Source organism: Pseudopipra pipra, chromosome 26 (genome assembly GCF_036250125.1).
Source record: "Pseudopipra pipra isolate bDixPip1 chromosome 26, bDixPip1.hap1, whole genome shotgun sequence".
In the NCBI taxonomy this organism is placed as follows: Eukaryota; Metazoa; Chordata; class Aves; order Passeriformes; family Pipridae; genus Pseudopipra; species Pseudopipra pipra.
In genome coordinates, this window is record NC_087574.1 from 3,691,807 (window position 1) to 3,711,588 (window position 19,782).

Sequence of the window (19,782 nt, forward strand, 5' to 3'; positions counted from 1 at the left end):
CCGGCCCTGCCCGGCCCCGCCCCCCGCGGCTGAAGGAGCCTATAAGAGGGCGCTGCGGAGCCGAGTGCCCGCCCCGCCGGGCCTGATTGGCTGCGCCTGGAGCGGTGGAAAGGGCGCGAAATGCGGCGCTCGGGGCGGCGCTGAGGGACGGGACCGGACCGGGACTGTCACTGTCACTGTCACCGCCGGGCTGGCACAACTGCACCGGCCCCACCCGTGCCCCGGCGGCCGCGAAAGCGACCATTCGTGCTCCTCGGGCGGGCGGTCAGAGTGAGTGCAGTGAGCTGGGTGCTGGGACGCTTCGCATCGGCCTGCGGACAGGCAAAGGCCCTTACTGCAAAGCCCCCCCCGGCCCGCGAGCTGCCGCCGCGGTAAGCTCTTATGGTTTCTTTTTGTTTTCAGGTACTTGCGGTGTCTGATTCGGGGTCTCGCCTCTGCTGGCTCCTGTAGGTAGGCCCAGGGTCCTTTGCATAAGCACGTCTGCCGCGTCCTCTGCATCCTTTTCCACCTAGAACGCCCCCTTTTTCCGCTGTTTTGTGCTCTGCGCCCAGAGTTTCTTCGGAAAGCCGCAGTAAACCCCTTCCGGTCTCTCCTTTGGCTACAGGACACTTGAGAGACTTTAACTGTCAGCATTTGGAGTAAGAACTCGTAAACTCTTAGTCAAGAAGTAGTAGCGAGGTATTTGATACCATTCCACAAGTTGGGGAGAGCCATGCGGGAGGAGACGGTCACGGGATGCAGTAGAGCAGAAACAAAGCTGATTGTTATTTATTTATTTTCTCTAGACTATTTTTGGACGGGAAGGATGGACTTCTCAGTGGTTACTGTTGGCCATGTGCAAAATGTGCTTTCAGCTATGCAGAAGAACTTGGAGTGCCCAATATGGTATGCCCAGCAGTAATACCAGTATGGTTAACAAGTTTTTTATTTTTTCCCTCCTTTCTTTGCAAATAGTTTGTCAGTTCAGTGACTTATGAGAAATCAAAGGGATTCTTGCTGAACACTACGTATATTGATGTTTTGTAAGGCTGAAGTGACAAAGTCTAAGACAGAACGTATATTTTGCTTTTACGTTCTAGTAAATTTTGTTTTTCTCTTACGAACTAAATATGTCAGTCCTCTATCCAGAGAGGGAAAAACATTATCTGATTGGATTAGGGTATTGTTTGTAAAGCAGTGTGGATCTTTGCCCTTTGTCTCTGAAAAGTGAGTGAGGTCTGTAGTTAGCAAACAAATGCTGAAATAGCAGAGGTTCTACTTAGAGGATGGATCCCTACAGTGTCTGTAACTTCTGTGCACTTGTTTTCATTTTTCTTTTTGTAGCTTGGATGTGGTACAAGAGCCAGTTTCAACAAAATGTGATCACATATTCTGCAGGTAGGTTTGAAGAGTGCAGTACTTAGTCAATCTGTTTTTAATTTCCATGTATGCTTCTTTAGTGCTAATTCTCTATTTATACTGTGTTTTGGGAACTTCTTGTGTAGCTACTTTAGAGGAAAAATCAGTTCAGCAGAAGAGAGAACTGCAGCTTCCCAGGTGTGTCAAAGGGGATCAATGAACCCACTGTAAAATCAGAACAAAAATGAAACTTGATAGCAAAGGATTTCTACTAAGTCATGAATGTGCATGTTCAGTTTTAAGAAAAATAATCTCCTCCTTTTGTTACTATCAAAACTTTTATTTTTTCCTAGGTTCTGCATGTTCAAACTTCTCAGCAAAAAGAAAAAAGGTGTGATACAGTGTCCTCTGTGTAAGACTGAAGTTACCAAGAGGTGGGAAACCTGTCTTTGTAAGGGGACTTGAGAATGAGAGGTTTGAGCTGTGAGGAAAGGCTAACAGTTGTCTTAAAATGTCTCAGCATAAGACTAAAATAAAGAAAAAAAGGAGGTTATTAAATAAACTGTCCATGTCTAAAGGAGTAACTAATACCTAACCTCAGTGTGAGCTTTTTCCAAGTGATTGCAGGGGAACACCCCTCTCTTCATAAATGTTTGTGCTGTATTAGTGTTCAATCATTACAGCTCTACTGAACCTACATGGGGAAAAATATGAAATGTTCACTTTTGAGATAGTTTTCATTCACATGGTAGTGGTTGTTTGGGGGAACTGTGTTATTTCTTAGCAACAATTTCTCATTGTCTCATCTTACACTTTAGAGTTTTACCCCTTGTTTTGTTCAGCTTAAATTCTAAGAGAAGTATTTACAGTCATTTGTCTTAAAACAACTCAAGTTCTGATATTATTTCAGAAGTCTGAAAGAAAATTCCAGATTTAAGCAACTAATTGAAGGCTTGTTGGAAACTATCCATGCTTTTGAGCTTGACACTGGAGTGAAGTGTAAGTGGTGTGAATGTATGCCCCCAACTTTTTTTTTTTTTAATAAGGTTTTGACATTTATATCACAATTGTTTACAAGGTATCCCATTTAATATGCAATACTAAACATGGGAAGAATTGTCAAAAGGTTTTTTCCTTGGGTATAGAAGCATAAGTTCCATTAAGTTTCCAAGATATTTTTAAAAAACCTCCTAAACAGTTTTACTGTGTGTTTGATGACATGTGCCTGTCTATATTTTGATAGACAAGACGTTCTGGCTGGGGGCAGATGGTGGTTATTGACTTTTGTTTGGGGTGAGGTTTTGTGTATTGTGCTGTGAAAGATACTTTGTTTTCAAATTCTTCTCAACTTGCTCAGCCATTCTAAAATCAGTAGTGTTAGATCCTGTTCTTGCTTAGGTTATCTATATAAGCAAAATTGGTTGAAAAAATTAGTTGACAAGATCAAGATTTTACTTAAAATTTTAAGAAAACTCAAAAAAACCCCCAATCAGACTAATAATTCAATGAGATTTCTTCCTTTGATAATTGTACTGCAGCCATATATGCACTAGGTGCAGAGGGTCTGTGCAAGGCTATTTCATTAATATATAAAGCTGTGTCATACTCAGTGTGAAAATTACTTTTTTTTCCCCCCCTTAACATTTTTCAGTTTTAAAGAGTCACCACATTCATAAAACACCCACAGAAGCCACTGCTGCTGAGCTCCTGTGTAAAGAAAGTTCTGTCATTCAAAGTAAGGGCTTCAGAAACAGGAGAAAAAGTGCTAAAGAAAATGGACAAGAAAACACCACCTTGGTAATTGTTTTTTCCCATTTTGTTTTCCTGGGTTGTTTAGAAGTTTATTTGGAATGTATATTGATGCAAATACATAAACGAATGAAGCAGGAGATTTTGGGTTGCTCTGAGATTGCTGTTTGACTTGATTAATACTCTGGACAGGGACATTTACATATTTTTGTCTTCCTAACCTACTTGAAAAAGACATTGGCATAAAGAGCCTGAACTTATAGATGATATTTCCATATTACAGTCTGTTACTGAAACTAGGCTTGAAAAGTTGTCTGTCCTGCTTGTTTCATGAGGCTGTCTAACTATTTGTAGGGGTTTTATTTTTTTAGTGGTGAGATTATGTCTTGGGATACTTAAGGCATTACTCAGCTTGGGGTGATTGTTCTGTGTGTGTGACTGTTTGGGTTCTCACCTGCTTGATGCTGAATAGAATCTTGGATAATACAGAATGTGAGATCAAACTGTTAATGTTTTGATCTGTCAAATGCATGATAATTGTTTCTATTGACACATTCCATTACTGATATCAATATAATAAACTACTTGTGTATTTTTGCATAGAGGCCACCAATTCATATGACAGAGTATTTCTATCAGCCCTTCCTGCTATGGTTTAAATAATTACAAGTGAGGTTTTTTTAAGTAGCCTACTGTTATAAATAACTTCATTTCTGTTCTCCTGTCAGCAGGAAACTACTGGGAATACTCAGCTTACAGATACCAGGGTCAAAAGGTGTCGCCTCAGAAACAACCCCCAGAAATGTGACTCTCAGAAAGGGGTTTATGTGGAGTTGGGTAAGATCTGTTGTAGATCCACACTAGTTGATCTTATGTAAAATGCAGTAGCAGCTGTGTCATGTATAAATTTAGAAATTAGACACTAACTTTTAGCTAAATAACTCCTGGTAGCTCTCTGTTACCAGTCACTGTATTTAAAGAGAATTTTATGCTGGAGGCATGTTGATATTTCTACACAGAAATCATTATAATTAGGTGACATACTTTATGATTGAACTTGATTTCATCTGATAAAAGTTGAAAGCATCTACCTCTAGAAAGAACTAGGCCTGCATGTGATGATAAACACTGACTCTAGCAAGTCACCTTTCTCTGAATCATTCCAACCAGAGTAACAGCTGATTTGTTTTCAGGTTCTGAATCATCTGAAGAGTTTTTTAAACAGGCAAGCAAAACTGGGTAAGTGAAGGTGATTAAGGAATTCATATCTTCTGAAGACAATAGTTCAGTGTTCTCATTGCTATGTTTTAGTTCCTTGGCATAGGACTGGTAGAATTCTTAAACTGACAAATGATTTTCAACTTCAAGGGCATTGGGGTAGAATGGGCAGCTGAATTTTAACACTTTGTCATATTATGTGCTTTAAATGGTTTTCTAAATGTTTTGTTGCTTATGTAGATATTAGTCCTTCAACAGAAAAGTAGGTACTGTGCTTTAGAAAGTAAGTGTTAAATTCAGGAATGTGAGAGGGGATCTCTTAAAGATGTGGCCTGATCTGAAGGGATCTAGTTGTGGTGAATATCAATTATGCAGCCTGACTTCCCCAAGATCTATTTCAGAGAGCAAAAAGGTAAAAATAAGTATAATCTTGTATCTGTTGTGGCTTTCTCTGTAGTAAAAGATTTCCCTTCCCAACAGGTTTGAAGACAAAGCTGCAGTTCAGATTTCTTCTCAAGAAAAGCTAGAAGAACTTGGGAGTGTTGAGAAGGGGAATGAAAATTCCTGCAATGCACAACCTGACAAGCTGTGTGCCAAAGAAATAACACTACCAAATGTCATAGGTGTGTCTGTTATTTTGGTGACAAAGATGATTTAAGCTTGAAAAAAGCACCACAAGTTAATATTTTTATTTCACATTATTACATATATCTGGATAGATAGATATAAATATAGTTGCAGTCTTGTATGTTGTAGTCCTGCTGATGCCTATATGACACTGTAATACAAGACTCTTCTAGTTGAGTAGATACTTAAAATGTGCATATTTTGTGCACAGGAACAGAAAGGAAAAAAGTAACTTGATCAAAATGCAAAATTTAATTATTCTCTGTAAGCCATATTATCCCTTATAGTAAAAACAGAGAGCACTGTCTGGTAATTCATGTAGGAAGTTAGAACATATGTAATATCTTTCTGCTTTTCTCTAGAGGGAGATTTGTGCAGTGTAATATTCTGGTTTGGGGGAGAAATAAGAGCAGTTCTTTTAAAACAAAGTAGCCATCAAGCTTGTTGTTGTGTTTGTGTGTGTAAAATAGGGCTTAATTTACAATTCTTATAAATCTAACAGGTGAAAGTGATTTCTCAAAGGAAGGCTTGAGCAAGAAAAGCACTCGGAGCGTTGCTGATTGTGCCAAACCTGACCAAGTGAATCTGACTGAATGCCAGAGTTCCCCTTTAAGTGTTCTTGCTGCAGATCTACCTCCAGAGCAGTGTGACAGAATAGGTCATTCCAGTCCCACAGTGAACAGGGGCACATCATTCTTCAAGAACACAGAAGAAACAGATGAAGAGCCAACTCAGTACAGTAGTAAAAACAAAGAGTTTGACTTAAAAGGTAGTTCGGGGAGCAGGCTGGATAAAAGCGAGGAAATGGATACTGTTTTACAAGGTGAGGAAGCTGTGGAGGTGTGTGAACCTGAGAATGACTCTGACTCTTTCCATGACAAAGAACTTCCTCAAGAGAAGCTACTTCAGCCAGAGAAGACACTTCCCTCTGTCACCTTGGATCAAGTCTCCAGGAAGAGACTGAAGCGAAGCATTCAGAAAGTCAATGAGTGGTTTTCAAAAAGTAATGAGATTCTGTCTTCCAATTCTTCCCTGGATGATTCTGCTGGAGGAACTGATGTTTCAGGTGAAGGAGATGCATGTTCATCAGATAAAGAATCCTGTATTTCAGAGAATACTGACCCTATGGTAGATTCCATGGAAATTGCAGTGGTTGAAAGAAACAAGAGATGGTCAAAACAAACAGCAGACAGCATCAAAGACAAAATATTTGGAAAAACCTACAGAAGAGAGAGGAAATCAAATCTCCCTTCTACCTCGAGAGATATTTTATCTACTACAAAAAAGAAAGATGTGGCTGCTGATAAGTGCTTGAACAATTCCAACAGAGACAGACCCAAACGAAAAAGGAAGACTGCCTGTGTCCTGGAACCTGAGGATTTCATCGAGAAAAAAGATACAGAAGAGGCAGATGGAGGCCCTGAAAGTGTTAGCAGATGCCTTGGAGATGCTGAAAAGAAAAGATGTGATGGGAGTGTTGCTGTTAATGAGAGTCACCTCTCTCAGAATAGAGTGGATAATACACTAACAGAACATGAGGAAGGAGGAGGGGCCACATGGAAAAAAGCCACTGAAAAGGTGACTAGCAAGCACTGTGATGAGGAGCTAAAAATGTGTGTCAGTGATCAGAAAAGCACTAAAAAAAGTTCTGCAGCAAAAAGATGTAGGCGTTCCACTAGAACCATGTGTGCTCTACAGTTAGCAGTGGATAGAAACTCTGTTTCCCCTGATCCAACTGAGCCACAGATTGATAGCTATCCAAGCAGTGGAGAGCCCAGGAGAGCTGATTCTGAGCAAAACCAAGTCAGGCGCAGCAGGAGGCTTCAGTTACTCTCTGAAGAAATGAAAGAAATGACAAAAGAAACAGGAAAAGGAGTAATAGCAAAGGGACCACGAAAGAATGGCAGTGATTGTGGAGGATCTGTCTTTGGAGACCAAAAGAATGTGGCAGCTCAGGCTGCTGAATGCAGAGACCTGTGTGAGCCTCAGGATATGTTGAGTTCTGAGGCAGTTGCTAAGCTGAAGGGAGGTGATCTGGAAGCAAATGAAATGCAGGTTAGTCTAAAGAGTTTATGTGACACTGCAGAAACTGGAAGAAGTCTCTTCAATCCTGCATCTTCATGTCAGCCTCCAAACTGTGGTTCCTTTACACCTTATGCAGATTCTCAAGACAGTGAAATACAAGGTAGCCCTCTCCTCCTACAGCCTCCTTCAGTGCCTGCTGTGCAAACTGCTTCCCATCAGAGTGAAGAGGTGACTGAATCACTTACTGCCTTTCCACAGGAATGTGGGCATGATTCACTGAGTGTTCCAGGGGACTTCAGAACTGAGAAGTTGCCCGTGGCTGAAACTGTTTCGGAATCGACCAAGGAAGCAGAAGACAGTGAATTAGACACACAGTACCTGCGAAATATATTCAGGCATTCAAAACGCTTGTCCTTCAGCCTTTCTCGGGCTCCCAGGCAGACCTGTGCAGTAGAAGATCCTGATTCTGAAACTTTAAATCCATCACGGGATGCTGCTCAGGTAGAAAATAAGTATAGCAAACATTTACAACCAGAAAACTTGCAAGAGGAGAGAGCAGCTGCTGAAAGCTTGAGAAGGGGTTGTGAGAAAGAGAAGCTTAAGGCCTGTGAGTCTGCCTGTGTTGATGATGTGACTTGCTTTGCTGTCAGCACAGGAGAACACAGAGATGCTGTTTCTCAAGCTGCAAAGAAAGGGACTCTGACACCAGTGAGAACAGGGACTGCTGGGACTGAGGCCAAAAACCAATCACTAAAAGGCAAGCAGGGCAATGAAAAGCCTGTGTCAACTGACATAGGGATAGAAAGTGAGTTGAGACAGAACCCAGTCAGAAGTAATAGAAGCCAAAGTGGTCAGAGTAACATAGAAGAGCATGATTCCAAACAAACCAATGAGATAGGCTTCACTTCAGAAAGCAGTCCGGAAGGAAAGACCAAAGTTGTTGATGACAAAGAACCAAGTCTACATTTTCAATCTGGATCAATGATTTGTCCTGGAAGTTGTCAGGAAAGTCCTGCTGAAGTCATTAGGAAAAAAAGTAGCAAAAGCAAAGGAAAACAAATAAAGGGGAATGAAGGACTAGCAACCCAAAGTGCTGGCACAGCAATGCCTGAGGGTTTAGTTGCAGAGGCTCTTAGAGGGAACAGTGGTTTTACAGGTTTGTCTGAAACCCCTGATGGCTTACTGTGCTCTGATGCTGATATTGAAGAGAACACCAGCTTTTGTGAAACTGATAGGAGAGAGAAATCTGCAGTGTTTGCCAAAGGAAGCAACAATGCCCTGGAAAAAGAACCACACAACAGAAATGTTGGTTCTAAGCCAAGATCTCGAGGTATTCAAAAATCTCGAAGACGAGCACGGAAACTGCCATCTTCGGATGAAGAATCCTGTGAGGATGAAGATCTGCCATGTTTTCAGACATTAGTATTTGGCAAATCAGTAAGCACACCTTTGCAGGCTGATAAACAACTCACACCTGTGATAGAATCTTCAGCCAGTCCCAACACGTCGCCTCACAGCGGAGGTGATGGTGACAATATTATGCAGCAAATGCCTGAAGTTGCCCAAGGCAATGTGTGTGTTTCACCAAGCCAGGACTCAGAATGCTCTGTCAACTTATTTTCTTCCCAGTCCATGTCTGAAGAATCAGTTAATGGAGCACAAGAGCTGAAGAAACCTTTGCTGCAAGTTGATGAATCCAAACAAGTGACCGGCGTGAATGAGAGTAAAGAAACTTCTCAGAGTTGTAATGGAAGGCTGAAGAGGACCAAAACTAGCTTCAAAGATGAATGCCAAGAAGACCCAGACATGGGAGCAAACCTAGGTACAAACCAAGATTTTCATCTTTGCAGCTGTGTTTGTGATGTCATTACACACAGGTTTTTGGTGTTTGCATGGGAACTTTGTTCTGTATTTATGAGGTGCTTGTTCTCCAAAGGAATGTATCAGCCCTAAACAATCAAACAAAAAGCCCTCAGTGGTTTATTTCCTGAAAATTATGTTCTTCCAGTCTTCTTTGTTCAGAGCACAAATGAATAGGCTGGACACTAGAGGCTGTCTGATGGGATATTCATTTTTGAGGGATATTGCAATGTGATACTTGCATTGTCAGCAAAATTTCATACAGCCCACCTAAGCTTTTCACCCACATGAGATGTTTGTTGAAATTGGCTGTAGAATTTTGTGGTAAATATTATGACATTTTTATGGCTTTCATAAACATTTAGGACTGTTGACACACTGAGTTCTGTTTACTTTGCCATGTGTATGACATGATATTCTTTGAACTGTTTACTTAAAATAGATCTGTACTTCTAATTTCAATATTTTCAAAACTTGTCACTTTAGCATTATAGTTAGTAGTTGTCTAAAAGATCTGTGTAGTAAGAGATTATATATAATGTTTGGTTAGTTGTATCTTGGTGGTTTGTTTTTTTTTCTTTAACTCAGATTTTTTTTTCCACCTTCTTCAAGGTGAAGCATCTGGATATGACAGTGAAACAAGTATTGTAGAAGATTCATGTGGACCATTCTCTCAGGGTGAAATCCTTACTACACAGGTCAGTGAGTTTATACACTAAGTGCTAGAAGTAGCTTGCATTGTTTTTTGATTGTTTTCTTTAATTTTGGTTTGGTTTGATTTTTTTTTTTTTTTTGCTTTGGGATTTTTTTTTTTGTACTGTGTGACTTCAAGATAAGTCTCATGCTAAATCTCTTTCCAGCATTATCAGCTCTGTGAGTTTTATGTATGTCAGAGAAGAGTGAACTTAATTTTATGCTTTCTGAGTTATTCTTCTTTTTACTGCATCAGTGTAAAATGTGATCAACTGGCAGGACGTTGCTTCCTGATGTGGCTTCATGGATACAGATTCTAGGATGTGCCTGGGTTGAATGGATTTGTGGTAGTACAGATTGGTGGGGAGTTTTGGCTTGTGGTGGGGCAGTGGTTTTCTGTTTGGTTGGGGTTTTTTATGGGTTCAGTAACAAAGAAGTTCCACAGGGTGCCAGTGCTGGAGCTGTAAATGGAATATTCAGTTCTGTGGAAACTGCTTTATCATGTAGAGTGAAGGTTTTGGGTTTTTAAAAGGATCCTTTGAAGCCCTGAACTGTTCTTATGAGGAGCTGCCTATGGCATATTTTTAAACATTTAATGTAACTTTTGAGAGGGAAGATAAGGAAAAGTAATATAAAATATTTTAGTCCTTTAAATGGTCTTTGAGGCTCTTAATAATCGTGGAAAATGCAGAGGCTCAGTACTTGATGTTCATTATTAAATTTTAAATTAAGTTACTAATGCAGTTTGAACAAAATTACTTAAATTTGTGCATAAGTTCTATATTTTTTTCTCCCTGATTAAACTCTGAGTGATCTAAACTGAAATAATGTGACTGGCAAAATGAGTGTGGGGTTGGTTGGGTGTTTTTGCTTCTGACAGTGGGGTGTGTGCACTATTTGTAACAGTAGAAGCACCACAGTCACCTTTTGAACATGTGGCAAAAAAGTGATTCCAAACAATTTTGCTGCTCCTAATTTCCAAGCACTTGTTAAATCCTGAGTTTGTTGGCACTCCTGTGTCTCCTTTGCAGCAGAAGAATGCTATGCAAAATAGTCTGAAAAAACTTCAGCAAGAAATGGCTGTGCTTGAGGCAGCACTGAAGCAACAAGGGAGCCAGGCCTGTGAAGTTTTGCCTATCCATAGTGAACTGCCACATCCCAGCAGTGAAAGAACATTGGAAATGGAACAAACAAGACAAGAAAAAGAAAGGTCAGTGTTTTGGGTTTGTTTGGGGTTTTTTTGGTTAGTTTTTATTTCTAAACTTCTATTAAAAAAGTTTTAAAATCTTGAAATAAATACTTCTGAGCAATTACAGTACCTTTGCTGTTGATACATGACTCTGACACGAAGAGTGAAAAAGGTATTAAAATCAATTTTCCTCTCTCAAGGTCTCCAGAATTGTTGCTCCCATCTTCTGAATCCTGTTTGTTAAAGAGAACAGATCTGGAGAAAGGCCTTGAGTGTGACAGTGTTCTGAAGAACAAACCTCCCTGTGAAAAGACAAAACCTGTGCAGGAGGCAGTGCAAGAGTACAGGCAGTGTCAGCTTGAAACAGGTAACATTTAAGAGGCAGCCAACACATTTTGAATTCTGGTGGGTTTTTTCCCTGCTCTTCTCATATTTTTACATACCAGCAAGATATACATAATCTTCTTGTAAATCAAGGATCTTAATTTATATGTTCCTGGTCAATTTAAAAAGATGTTACTACTTGTTTGGTAGCCCAGCTGTATGGCTGCCCATGGGATGGGACAACATTTTGACACTAATAGGAGTTTTTCTGTCTCACTTCTAAATTCATAGTTTTTGACTAATACACTACTGGAAGTTTCACAGGTATTTTAGTGTCTTCACTGTAAATCAGGAAAAAGTAATGATAGAGGCAAAGATGAAGTAATAAACACATAAGGAAAGGAAGTAACTGCTGAACTTAAACCTAAAAGGTAGAGGGAGCAACAGCCTTCTACCATGACTACAAGAAAGATGAAGTTTTCTCAAGGAGTAATTTCTCTTTTCCTTCAGAAAATGCAGAGGAGCAGAAATCTGGGACCAGGCAAAACAGTGCATCTGTCTCATCAAATCTCTCTGGAAATATGACCAAGAATCCAAATAACTCTTCCTCCTCTATAAGGCTTCCTAACCCTCAAACTCCTGAAGCCACAAATGGGTCTGTTGTAGCTCAGAACACCAATAAAAGCTGTGGTCCAGGACACAGATTGAAGAAAAGTGGCTGTTTTCCTGTGCCTGTCCTGCACAATGCAGCTGGGAAAGAAAATGCTCCAAGTCCAGTTGTGACTAAGAGGAAAGAAATGTCAATTGTGGCCTCAGGTCTGAATCACAGCGAACATGTAAGTAAATGTCAGAAGTTTGAGATCACTAATTAATGATTCCTGATTACCACTATAGTCCTCAGAAGAGAGATCTCTAAGTATGATAGAAACTAATCTTTGTGGGAGCTGCAGATGAGTAACACAGCAACTCAGGTCAGACTTCTTCACTCCTAACAATGTGAAGGATGCTGCCTGTAATGGCACTATTAAGGTTAGTGACATTTGAGCTTTTTAAATGACCCCTAATGTCTAAGGGAAAAACACATTGTTCCAAAGCCAGAGGACTTCCAGACAGCCTTGGGCCTGGGCAAGAGGCTGTTTGAGTGGTTGGTTCACTCAGTGAGGATTTCTGTAAGTAGTAGTTCTGAGTTGCTAATAAACCTGTTTCTGCACTCAGTTTCTAAGAGGATTTGGCTTTTTTTTTATAAACCACATACCAACAGCTGTGCTTTACTTTAATCTGCTGAATGGTGCCAAAATTATTGACTTTTAAGGAAATGTACATTCTGTGTGCCAACACAAATAAAACTGTTACTTTAAAGGGACTGTGCTATTATGTTATGGTCCTGCAAACTGGGGCTGTTGGGTTTAAACCTGTTTTGCTACCTATTAATTTTTTTAACTGTTTTTCAGTTGGTGGTCCAGAAGTTTGCAAGAAAAACTCAGAGCACTTTATCCAATCACATTACTGAAGGAACAACCCATGTCATAATGAAAACAGGTTTGTTGGGATCTATGTGGCCAAATCCTATATTGACAGACCATATAGAATTTTACCTTAAACCAACAAGTAGACAGATCAGCAATAAATTTGAATAAGTTTGAGGAGGAGGTGTTGATTGTTCATCATAAATTTTAAGCTTGGGAATCTTTCTTACTGTGTTTTACAGAATCAGAGTGAGGGTGCATTTTTCCTTGTGATTCACACAGGAATATTTGATATTTGTTTCTCTAGCTGTTTAGTCATAATTTGCAGGTGTTTACAGCACATTAGTGTGGAGTAGTTCATAACCAACCAAAAGGAAATGAAGGTGGTTCCCAAAGAAATCATATTTTTTCTTGCCTCTTCTCTCTATTAAATAGCTAAAAATGGTTCACAAGTGGTACATGTGATTAGTTTCTGCTAGTTTCCTTCAGTTCACTAAAATCAGGACACTAGAATTTTGGAATCTTTCTACAGTTTTGATATTTTGCTGCTGCACTTAGCAAAGAAACTTTTGGTTTTAGGCACAAATAACCTGAGCTGGGTTTCTTTTTTTTGCTAATGGAAGAACTGAAAGAGATGTTACTCTTGTTTTCTCTGCAGACAAGGAGCTGGTGTGTGAACGGACACTGAAGTACTTCCTGGGCATTGCAGGAAGAAAATGGGTGGTTAGTTATCAGTGTAGGTATAACTTGTTTCAGGGGTAAACAGTCTTTGCCCTTCTACCACAAATGTCATCTTCACTTCTTCCAGTAAGGAGAAAGGACCTCTTCATGTCTTGGAGTCTGATGTTTTGCAGTGTTTCTTCTAAATACTTAAAAATAAATTAAAATTAAAACCCCCAAACAAACAGCAACATTAAAATTCTTTAATTTTCTGAGTTCAAATAACCACATTGCTCCCCACCCTGGTAAAAGTCTTTTTTTTTCCCCTCTTAATTTAAATCTTTGAGATGCATGGCATCAATTAGTGTAAAATTAATATTTATAAAAGGTAAATAAATTTTTAAAGTTCTTTCAGCATCATACATACTTTGTACTAAAGTATTCCTTTAGTACAAATACTTTCAATTTAATATAGCAATGAAGTCAGACTACTGGCAGTGGAAGAACAATTTTGCTGGATGAAATGACTTGTGCTCTGATTTTTTTTTTCTTTTATTTAGGGGTAATTCAGTCTCTTAAAGAAGAAAGGATCCTGGATGAGGTAGGTCTTTTGTCTTGGGTGAAATGTCAAATGGGTGAGTAAAGCTGTTACACTGATGGATTTAGCAGTAATCCCAGATACTGTCTGAACATTTAATATATGGAACTCTGGTCTGAAATCTAGGGCTCTAGTTTTACCAAATGCCAGGAGCAAAAGCCACACTAATACTTCATGTTCATTGTTAGTGAAGACACCAAGTCCCTGTTGTTTTGTTAACAGGTTGTAGACATATATTCTTTTTTTATAAGCATTCCTACTGATATTGATACATTATGGCATAGAGCAAAAGATTTCCTTTGCCTAAGGAAATACTATGTACTGATAATTTCTATCAAATGAGACTTTACTGATCAGTTCATTATAATCATGGAACATGCTGCTGCTTTTAATCCAGTTTGCTAGACTACTATACAGTTTGACTATAATTTGTTTCTTTTAAAATTGCCTGATGGTGCAGAGGTTTCATTGCTGCTCTCCAGCATTTCTCATTAAATGCCTTTTAATTAGTTTTCTGCACACACATATTTGTAGCTTGTCAGATTTCAGAACTGACATCTTTCTGGTTTGATGCAGAAGTGACAGGAAAGTGTTCTCAGCCTCTTAACTTCTGATTGCTTGTGTGTGTTGTGTTCCAGGAGGACTTTGAAGTTAGAGGAGATGTAATCAATGGGCGAAACCACCAAGGTCCTAAGAGGGCTAGACAGGCTCAGACTGAAAAGGTATGAGCATATCAGGGGTGCAAACTCTGTCCTGCTGAGACTGTTCCAGATCTGTGGCTGTGCCAGCTGAATATCTGCAGCTTCTTCTCATTTCTCTGCTGTTCTGTATATACAAAGTTGTACAAATTAAGCAGTCTCATACATGAAGGGGGAGCTCTGCAGAAGAACAGACAAGTTCAAGTGACTCACTGTGCCTGGAGTGAATGCTGTCTTTTTATAACATAGCATGGGCTTGAGGGTCCTGGATGATATTCTCCTGGATGATATTCTCCTGGATGATATTCTCCTGGATGATATTCTCCTGGATGATATTCTCCTGGTTTGTAGGCTACAAAGACCTTGGGATGCACTTTATGAAAATAGTGATAACTTGATAACAAGCCCTGGAAGTGCAGTGAAACCAGCATATTAAGTATTGACCTTTAAAAACCCCATATGTACTCTGTAATATGTGCCTTTCTTTTCAGATCTTTAAAGACTTTGAGATCTGTTGCTGTGGACCTTTCACTGATATGACTACAGGTGGGTCCTTTTAGTGGAATTAAATGAATTCTTAGCAAGGAAAATCATTAGTGTCGTGCTGTCTGGTAATTTTTAGATGCTCTTAAATACTTGTATTTGAGCATTTTTTTCTTCTGTCTTAATAAATGGTTCCTAAGTATCCTTATTCTAGCAGTTGCCAGTCCTCTGTGTAACCTTCTATCTGTAGGAGCAGGTATTAAAAGTTGAAACACAACAAAACCAGAAACTTATATGCAAAGAAAAAGCTGTGCACCATAGCTCTACCTTGTTATTTTGAAATTTAACAAACTATATTAAATGTTTTGAAAACTTAAGCTAAGATTTTTCCACTTAAAATATTTGTACCTAACTCCCCATTTTTGTGGCTTATTTATCAGATGTTTTCTGATTTATCCAATAAGTTTATTTTTGACTGGGTGAAATATCCTCACATCTCTTGACATTTACAGTAATTGCTACAGAGGATACAGTGCTTTCACCTGCTGCAGTGATAGTCAGTTGTGGCTCTTGAGAGACTTATTTATCTTCTTCACTGTCAGTTCAACAAATTGGTGGAAATTAAGTACTTTGACTACTTTAGTTTAATGAGGAGTAATCACAGTTCTAACTTCTGGTTTCTAATTTTCATTTCATGTCTTGCATTTCTTGTCTCTTATGATAAGGGGAAATAAATTGTGACTTTAAGTTTTGGGCATGTGCTCCTTTGCTTTTTCAGTTTTTTGTTTTGTGTAGACCTGACTAGAGGGTGAGGGAAGATGGAGCTAATGCTCCTCAGCAGGTTTGAGAGTGAAAGGACTTCACATTCTACCAAGGCTAAACATCTCTTCCAGGTTGTGGTAGTTTGTATCTTGGAACAAATGCACGAGGGCTCAGGGAAATAGTATGAGTTTCAACCTGATCTAAAACACTGAAGTAACAGACTGTTCATCTGATTTCTTCAGAACATCTGGAGTCTATGGTGGAGCTTTGTGGTGCCTCTGTGGTGAAGCAGCTTCATCTGTTCACACACACCCCAGTAAGTGTTCCTGAGTGTTGTCCTTCCACAGTCACATCATGTCCACAGATCAGCACTGAGCCTCACTTTCTGTCCCAAAAAGCCCTTAGTGCCTGAATGTAGTCAAAGCATTCCTGGAGAGAAACCACAGAAAGAATCTTAGGTGCTAATGTCCTTCTCTCTACTACTTCTTAAATTCCTCTCTGAGGTGATGCTCTGAAGCAGAGTTAGCTCAATTAGTGCTCTCTGCAGATAGATATGAGAATCATTTAAGGACAGACAGATAACAGTAGCATTTTTAATTTTTTTTATAGAACTCTACTGCTGTTGTGGTTGTGCAACCAGATGCTTGGAAGGAAAACACAGATTATGGAGGTAAAGTGACACTGTCATGGGCTGTTTTCTGGTACACACTCAGTGCTTTTGTCACCTCTGTCATTTTAATAGCTAAGTATCAGAGAGGTTTGTAGAGGAATCAAAATCCTGCTGCATCTGGAGATGGAGGTAAGTCTTAAAAGAAAAATCTGGAAGCACAAGGTATATTGTCTTGAGAATCAGCAATAGAATCTTAAAACCTACTGTGGCAGGTGAATGCTGTTGGTTCAGTTGTCCTCTGTGTATCATCAGCTTTACAGAAACTTTCCTGATCAGATTGTTTTTGAAAGGTGGGGAAGGGTATCCTTGGAGGACCAGTGAGACCTAGGAGAAAGCCTCAGATGGAACAAGATTGTCTTGGTCTGGAAACAATGTCTTTCTACAAAGCCTTAACTGATATAATTTTGCCTTTTTTTCTTTTAACCAAAATGCTCTGGAGAAACCATGAGACTTTGAAAGTCCAGGTGTTCCAGACTGACTTACTTTTAAATGGGATAGTGGGAGTTCCAGAATGAAAGGGAGCTAGTTAGTTTACAGTGAAGTTGAACAAAAAAGTGAAGCAGGATGATGTAAAAAAAACAAACAAAACAAAACAACAACAACAAAGCCGTTTACATGGGACTGGAAAAATGAGAAAACAAAAATATCCTGGAATGGGGAAGAACAGTCTGAAAGTACTTCAGTAATTTTATGTTGCCTGTGCCTTAATGAGACTCATTGCTTGTCACATACTTGTATGTCTGGGCAGACAGGAACCAGAGCTCTGTCACTGAGGTCTGAAATGTAAAAGATAACAAGGACTGCATTCTTTGCTTTTCATGTTTATTCCGTGGCATTCACTACTTCCTGCTTGGCCAGTTGCCACCCAGCCCTTCTCTTTGGAGCAGCAGTATTACCTGCATTGTTAAAGGGAATAGCAGTGCTGTTTTCAGGCTTTTGTTTTTTTACCAAGGCTTTTAAAATGTTACACAGAAAGCAAATAGCTTAATCTGAAAGACACTGGTAGTCAGTCTCACCTTAAACTTGCTTTGACTCCTTGCTAAGTGGTGTCATTTGTGTGTTTGTCTTCCAGCAATGCAGCAGCAGAACAACATTGCCATGGTGACGAGGGAGTGGGTCTTGGACAGCGTGGCTTGCTATGAGTGCCAGAAGTTTGATGCTTACCTTGTGTTCTAAGGGTTAACAGCAGCTCTTTGGCCATTCTGATCAGTGCTGATAGTTTGAAATTATTTTAAGGACTGAGAATTTTTGAGACACACAGAGACAATGTGTGTCTGCTGTTCTTGTTCAGAGTAAACTAATAGATTTTTATTAATAATAAAATTGCTTATATAACGTTGCCATCTACAGATAGAATTAGCCACTGTTCTTTAAAGATTTATATTAATATGAAGCACTATTTTGAAATTATAAATGTTAAACAAATTTTAAAAGTTAGAAAATGTAGAATATGACCTCCTCAGAGAAATGGTGATGTGTTATTTGCCACTGCAGCCAGTTTCTGTTTATATACTTGTGGCCAGTTTGGAGACAGTCAAAAGAGGGATATTGGGCTCAGGGCTTGAATTAAAATGTACTTGCACTCTGGAGTAACCCCCATGTTTTCATTTTGTTTAAATACAAACCCTGAATACCATTTGTGATTACTAATGTTGAAAACATCACAAACAGCTCTCTTGTTGTATATCAAAGTGCCAACTCACCCTAACCAGAAACATTCACACATGCAGCCCCCAGAAAGCCAGTGACTGACTCTCAACAGAAACCTCTCCTTAAAACCACGAGCCCACACCAGTGTTGTCCATCTGATTTCTGGCAGGTGTCTGTGGAACTGTGAAGAGTTAATGAACAGATGCACTTTAGTAGCCCAGTGACCCATAATAAGCCCAATAAGAATCTGCTTCTAATAGTCCCTGTGTGCAAAATGAGGCTGTAAAGAAATTACTTTTTATGGAAGAAAATATGTTGCTTCTTTCTGTTGCCAAGCAATTCAACTTCATGCCTAATTTTGTACTTTGAGAACAGAAAGAAAACCTGTTCTCATGCAGTGGTTGTTTAAAAAAAAGTGTCTAAGTTCAGAAAAGTGTTTTGTGCTCAGATGGTGATGTCTTGGAAAGTTACAAAAGTATGTTTGTAAATATTGGAATACTCAAAGGAAATAAAATTATTTTGGCAAGTATTTCACTTAGTTGTTTTGCTTTCCTTATGTGAAGCAGTCCCTCAGTGTCTGCATTGAGGCAGGTGTGAAAAAATACCTAAAGTCCAATCTCCTGAAATGGGCAAGGAAGTGGAAACTTACTGGAGGTCAGAAATGTAAATGAGAATTTGAGGGCTGGAATGGGAATTGTAATTCCTACTCACCCTGATAAGTAACTGTGTTATCAAGTGTCTTGCAGCTGCCAAGTGCAGGTGGTCTGATCAGGCATTGCTGCTGCTGGGGTGAGAGCTGGGAGCATTTGCTCCCCTCACATACATTGCTGTTTTCTTCTGTGTGACAATATTCCATACCTGAGGCTGTCCAGCACAGCCTCACCTTCAGAATGATGCTCCTCTTATCTCTGGAGTCCAGGCTGGTGGTTGGTTTTTATAATCTACATTTCAAAGGGTAGCTGGGGGCAACAACTGGGCAGTTAGATGTGAGGAAAAGGCCAAGCCAAGGCTGTTTTGCTTCTGCCATTGTGAAATTGTCCCCCTGATCTTGATGCAAAAGTCCTTTCTAGCAGGTAAGGTACTGGCTCCAGCTGGATAATTGTCTGTAGGAATGACACCCATGGCACTGCCCTTCCTCCTTGGAGGTGACTAGATCTGTGAAAATCATTCCTACAATGTAAGTGAACTTTTGTAGTGATTTCCATCTCGTGTAAGATGTGAATGAAGGTGAAATGACTTGACCAAACACACAGCTAAAGCAAGGATATGCTTCCAGACAATTAGGCAGTTTAAGGGGAGCTGATGTGGCCTCCATATGGAATCCATATGGACTTCTCTGGTTGCACTTCCAGCTTCAGTAATGAAGCCCCAGCACGTGGAGTTCCATGGCACCGAAATGCCATATTATAGGTGAGGACCAAGCTCCATTTCCTCCCTGTTTGCTTCTGTGCCAGAGCAGCTTTGTGACATTTCCCAAGGCAGGAAGCCTGAGGTGAATACAGTTTTCAGGTGTGGCTGCTGTGCCTGTTACCTGAGAGGTGAGGAGGGCAGGATCACACATCATTAATGACCCAGACACCAGCTAAAGAGGCTGCACACAACCTGCCCTCTCAGCAGCAAGTGCTTGTGATCCTGTTCACTGGAGGGAAGGAAGAAACAAAGGAGAGGTTGGTGCCTGCTGTAAGTTTGCCTGAGGCTTTGCCAGCAGGTAAGTACCACATTTGTATTTAAAGCTGCTTTGTGAGTCAGCAGGTGGTTTTCTCCATGTGGCT

At 39.8% G+C, this 19,782-nt stretch overlaps 1 protein-coding gene across 4 annotated transcripts; it reads left to right on the forward strand.

Moving 5' to 3' along the window:
* Positions 1 to 78: 78 nt before the first annotated feature.
* BRCA1 (BRCA1 DNA repair associated) lies at positions 79 to 18,539 on the forward strand. 4 transcript variants are annotated; one of them, XM_064636463.1, is made up of 23 exons: positions 116 to 270; positions 403 to 450; positions 786 to 885; positions 1,324 to 1,377; positions 1,692 to 1,772; positions 2,249 to 2,337; positions 2,990 to 3,135; positions 3,816 to 3,924; positions 4,281 to 4,326; positions 4,786 to 4,928; positions 5,435 to 8,779; positions 9,430 to 9,515; positions 10,542 to 10,720; positions 10,900 to 11,066; positions 11,534 to 11,859; positions 12,475 to 12,562; positions 13,148 to 13,225; positions 13,710 to 13,750; positions 14,386 to 14,469; positions 14,937 to 14,991; positions 15,933 to 16,006; positions 16,300 to 16,360; positions 17,433 to 18,539. In XM_064636463.1, exons 3-23 carry the CDS (start codon positions 806 to 808, stop codon positions 17,534 to 17,536), a joined length of 5,436 nt encoding a protein of 1,811 aa, XP_064492533.1. In that variant the 5' UTR covers positions 116 to 270; positions 403 to 450; positions 786 to 805; the 3' UTR covers positions 17,537 to 18,539. The 4 variants fall into 4 exon arrangements, with proteins under 4 accessions (XP_064492532.1, XP_064492535.1, XP_064492533.1 ...); XM_064636462.1 differs by lacking the exon at positions 403 to 450 and having other exon boundaries at positions 79 to 371; XM_064636465.1 differs by lacking the exon at positions 403 to 450 and having other exon boundaries at positions 79 to 371; positions 3,819 to 3,924.
* The last annotated feature ends 1,243 nt before the right edge of the window (positions 18,540 to 19,782 follow it).

Bases quoted from the DNA above. Each gene is read 5' to 3' on its own strand.
- BRCA1 (XM_064636462.1), top strand. From the start codon at position 806: ATGGACTTCTCAGTGGTTACTGTTGGCCATGTGCAAAATGTGCTTTCA. The intron at 1,773-2,248 runs GTGGGAAACCTG...ATATTATTTCAG, and splicing joins AAGACTGAAGTTACCAAGAG to AAGTCTGAAAGAAAATTCCA. The intron at 13,226-13,709 runs GTAGGTATAACT...TCTTTTATTTAG, and splicing joins ATGGGTGGTTAGTTATCAGT to GGGTAATTCAGTCTCTTAAA.